The sequence below is a fragment of the Nansenia antarctica genome, assembly GCF_963989245.1.
Source record: "Nansenia antarctica genome assembly, chromosome: 15".
Classification (NCBI taxonomy): Eukaryota; Metazoa; Chordata; class Actinopteri; order Argentiniformes; family Microstomatidae; genus Nansenia; species Nansenia antarctica.
Genome location: NC_137685.1, coordinates 22,916,420 through 22,921,419, shown reverse-complemented (window position 1 = coordinate 22,921,419; position 5,000 = coordinate 22,916,420). Strand labels below are relative to the sequence as shown.

The window sequence follows — 5,000 nt, the reverse complement described above, 5'->3', positions numbered from 1 at the left end:
AGACACACATACTTTCTCACATACTGTATTTCTCCCTTGCTTGTGTTCAAAAGCATCCATCACTTTTCACATGTTCATACTGTACACACCATCACCACCCATGTACTCACCTGACATCATGACATATTGTTATACAACCCTCCACAGGGCTCATAGGAAACGTGCGCCGCAGTATTGAGCTTTACGTGACGAGAGCGCGGTCCGAGGGCTGATGTACTGTTAACTGTAGTCATATATGACGGCCCGATATCAACATGTCAGACACAGAGTCTCTCTGGTCCGCTGCCTCTAATGACGTTATCAGTGACCCTGAGAGCACTCAGCTCTCCTCTCCTTCTTACTCCTCTCCTCCCTTCTTCCCTTTGTTATGCCCTCCGCACTAGCAGCCACGCTCTACTAATCTGTCTTCCCTCTCTCTCTCTCTCTGTCCCTGGGGAGAGGGGAGGAGAGGAAGGGATACTCTCCTCTCCTCTCCTCCCCTCTCCCTCCTGTACTCTCCTCTCCTCTCCTCTCTTCTCATCCCCTCCTGCACTCTTCTCTTCTCCATTCATCCTCTCATCCCCTCCTCTTCCACCTCCCGTAATCTCCTCTCCTCCCCTCCCCTCTCCTCTCACCCCTTCTCTCCCCCCAGGTCCAGAGTCACTTGTATGAAAGGCACATTCCCTCCACACACACACTCCACAGTGACTCATACATGGCTCCACATGTGATCATGTAAATATGACTATTAGACCTGTCAGTCAAAGACCACGTCACACCTAGAATAGGGAGCACAATGGCCGCCGCCGGAAAACACTCCGATCACGGAACAAAAAGACATGGACACCGGTGCTGCTGAGTTGACGACGTAACGTATGATGAACGGTCTGAGTTTCCGGAATAGCATGGCTAATACTGACAATTATTGAAGCTCTGGAGTTAGCGACTCTGTGAATGACCAGGTAATGATCCGTCCGTGTGTGTGTGTGTGTGCGTGTGTGGAGGCTGGGTCTTCTCATTGGCCAGCCAGCTGTGTGTGTGTGTGTGTGTGTGTGTGTGCGTGCGTGCGTGCGTGTGAGTGTGTGTGTGTGAGTGTGAGTGAGTGTGTGAGTGAGTGTGAGTGTGTATGTGTGTGTGTGTGCATGTGAGTGTGAGTGTGAGTGTGTGTGTGTGTGTGTGCGTGTGTGTGTGTGTGTGAGTGTGAGTGTGTGAGAGTGAGGGTAAGTGAACACGGCGGCGTGCTCCTTCATCATCATAACGTTAGGCGCCGAGCCACATTAAAATGTTTGTCACCCGCTATTATCTTTTAATGCCGCGAGTGACGGCCTGTTTTCCCGAGTTATGGATGAGGCAATTTCATCAGCAACCCATTTACTGCGTCAAGAGTCAAGCCTGCGTGGTGTAAAACATGTCTTTCACCGTTCACATTGGCCTCTTTAAATCATCAAATCACATGAGAATAAAACCGGGAGGATGAGATGTCGGCTTCGAGAGGTGCTATGGACCGGGCTTTAACAGAACGCCCCCCCCCCCCGAGGACCCCTGAGTGTGGGTCCTGGTCCGTGGTGGTCCGTGGGGGGGAAAAGGGCGCCAGGCGGCATTTGAACATGTATTCACGGGTGAATCGATGTCGTGGAGCTTGAATCGCTGTTGAATTTAGTTTCGATTTTTTTAACGATTTCAAAGATTGATTTTAGCATCAAACGTTGTTTCGATGTTATTCCGACGGACATTATTTCAACCACATTTCGACGTTGAAGGTCGGTCAGGCGGCGCCGGCTGGTGGAGGTTCTACTCACTTGTCGGGTCTGCCGGGGACCTGCAGGCGTAAGCGGCATTTGTTGGCACTCTGGAGCTGGTCCTCCTTGATCCGGATCAGCCTCTGGAGCGCCAGGCACCAGTCCTGGGCCACCGTCGTGTTCAGGTTCTACCGTGCCAAACACACACACACACACACACATACACACACAGTCAGCTGTCATAGTGAGAGTTATACACTAGAAGATAGATCGATATGAAGTTCATGGCCTATGATCCAAACACACACACACGCACACGCACACACACACACGCACACGCACACGCACACGCACATGCACAGATGAGTACATGCATTCACCGCTGTGCTTCATTCCTTCCTAACATATCGAAATAAACTATTTACGGTGACACGTACTGTATTCACCCTCCAAGACACACACACTTCCTCACATACTGTATTTCTCCCTTGCTTGTGTTCAAAAGCATCCATCACTTTTCACATGTTCATACTGTACACACATCACCACCCATGCACTCACCTGACATCATGACATATTGTTATACAACCCTCCACAGGGCTCATAGAAAATGTGCGCCGCGGTATTGAGCTTTACATCAAAGCCACGGGACGGAGTGAGTCTGTCGCAACGGAGGCCGTGGTGGCGGAGGAGGCGGGAAATCGGAGGACGGGCTCATTAGAATGCACGGAACGAGCCCGTCCTCTGAGTTCTCTACCTCTCTACCTCCACCAGCCTCTACTGTGATAAGCACACTTTTATGACCCCCCCACCCCCCCGCCCACACCCTCTATCCCCCCCCCCCCGCCCTCCCACTACCAACCCCACCCCCCTTCCCCCCCAAGGCGCTAATATTATAATACTACTCTGCAATATTGAGCTTTACATCAAACCATGGCTGAAGCACTTTTATACCTTCAGCCATAACTTCATATACATAACGGCACCTTCTGCTGCCGTTTTACGCTACAGTACATAGCCCCATAGTCCCCGCAGTCAAATAGAATCAAATCCATTTACTGAAGGCAATGAGCCGTGCAAAAGTGTTTCCCATATTTGTTCGGTCGGACATTTTGATGATAACTGGGTCGAACAGAACTCAGCCTTCTCCTTCTGAAGGCATGGCTGCTCATTAAGAGCAGAGAGCCCAAATAACAGCCATTACCTCTGCGAGGCTCTCTGGTGATTGCTGGAGTACACACAGTCCGGAGTACACACACACCCTGGAGTACACACACTCTGGAGTACACACTCTGGAGTACACACTCCGGAGTACACACACTCTGGAGCACACACACTCTGGAGCACACACACTCCGGAGTACACACACCCTGGCTTGTCTGAAATTCTTCTCCTTTTGCAAAAGACAATTAAATGAAACTTTTCTATACAATTTGAAGAAACCAGGCTACCTTCATCTATTTTGTATTTAGACTACTTGAATAACTCCATTACCGTACACAGTCTGGAGTACACACACTCTGGAGTACACATTTTGGAGTACACACTCTGGAGTACACACACTCTGGAATACACACACTCTGGAGTACACACTCTGGAGTACACACACTTTTTGGCAGTGTTTTGTTGGTGGCAGGCTAGACTACTAGGCTACGGCGGGGAAGTGTCCTGATTTGCACACAGCTGAGCTCCCAGTCGAGGGAGGTGGTTGGGCGGGGGGTTGGGGGGGGGGGGGGGGGGAGGCTCCTCTGTTCTTCTTAGACACACACACACACACACACACACAGGCACAAACAAACACACACACAAATACACACACAGATGGATGTCTGACACATCTATGATCTACCCTCCCTCCACAGTGTATTGCTGGATAACTGTTGGCATGGGGATATTCAGATAACTGTTGGCATGGGGATATTCAGAGAATGGAGGCTTTTATCAATTTATGTTTCCGGAGGCATTTGTAGCTTCTTTTTGGTCTTTGATCTTTTGTATAATTACATTTTAAATCTTCTTTTTGATTTTCCATGTGAAGTTTCCCTGAATGAAGCTTCCCCCCACACGTGTCCTCTCTGTGTCTCTGTGCTCAGTCTGGTCTGCTGTTGTGCTGCTCCCAGTACACCCGGGCACCCAGACAACACTGCACTTTGTTTAGGAATTCTTCAAGTTCCACTCTCTCTCTCTCTCTCTCTCTCTCTCTCTCTACGCTCATGTAATGCTGTGGTGGGTTGTGTGTTGTCAGTGTGTTGTGTGTTGTCAGGGTGTGTTGTGTGTTGTCAGGGTGTGTTGTCGGAGTGTGTTGTCAGGGGCTTAGACCTGTGTTTACGTGGAAAGACAACAACACCTTGTTGTGTGTGTGTACCTGGTAGGTGTGTGTGTGTGTGTGTACCTGGTAGGTGTGTGTGTGTGTGTGTGTACCTGGTAGGTATGTGTGTGTGTGTGTGTACCTGGTATGTGTGTGTGTGTGTGTATGTGTGTACCTGGTAGGTGTGTGTGTGTACCGGGTAGGTGTGTGTGTGTGTGTACCTGGTAGGTTTGTGTGTGTGTGTACCTGGTAGGTTTGTGTATGTGTGTACCTGGTAGGTGTGTGTGTGTACCGGGTAGGTGTGTGTGTGTGTGTACCTGGTAGGTTTGTGTGTGTGTGTACCTGGTAGGTGTGTGTGTGTACCTGGTAGGTGTGTGTGTGTGTGTGTGTGTGTGTGTGTGTGTGTGTACCTGGTAGGTATAGGTGTGTGTGTGTGTGTGTGTGTGTGTGTGTGTGTGTGTGTACCTGGTAGGTATAGGTGTGTGTGTGTGTGTGTGTGTGTGTGTGTGTGTGTGTGTGTGTACCTGGTAGGTGCCCTGCAGCGTGCCCACCAGCAGAGTGACCCCCTCCACCACTGACAGGTGTGTGTGTGTGTGTGTACCTGGTAGGTGCCCTGCAGCGTGCCCACCAGCAGAGTGACCCCCTCCACCACTGACAGGTCGTGTGTGTGTGTGTGTGTGTGTATGAGTGTGTGTGTACCTGGTAGATGTGTGTGTGTGTGTGTACCTGGTAGGTGCCCTGCAGCGTGCCCACCAGCAGAGTGACCCCCTCCACCACTGACAGGTCGTGCTGCAGCTCCTGGAGGTCCTGGTAGAGACGCGGGGGACCCAGAACCACCTTCCCTAGAGACACACACACACACACACACACACACACACACACACACACACACACACATTTGAAATGCTTTATTTATGTCCATTAAGGACATAAACACTATCAGTGCAGTCATCAGTTCATTGGGAGACATTCAT

At 50.3% G+C, this 5,000-nt stretch overlaps 1 protein-coding gene across 1 annotated transcript in view; it reads right to left on the bottom strand.

The window, feature by feature from the left end:
* The window catches only part of arhgef10la (Rho guanine nucleotide exchange factor (GEF) 10-like a), a 123,451-nt gene that overhangs the window by 93,816 nt on the left and 24,635 nt on the right, over positions 1 to 5,000 (bottom strand). The window contains exons 13-14 of the mRNA XM_080545679.1: positions 4,753 to 4,868; positions 1,779 to 1,906 (exon numbers count right to left, since the gene is read on the bottom strand). Of these exons, the coding sequence (XP_080401805.1) occupies positions 1,779 to 1,906; positions 4,753 to 4,868 (244 nt within the window). The remainder of the gene's footprint in view (positions 1 to 1,778; positions 1,907 to 4,752; positions 4,869 to 5,000) is intronic.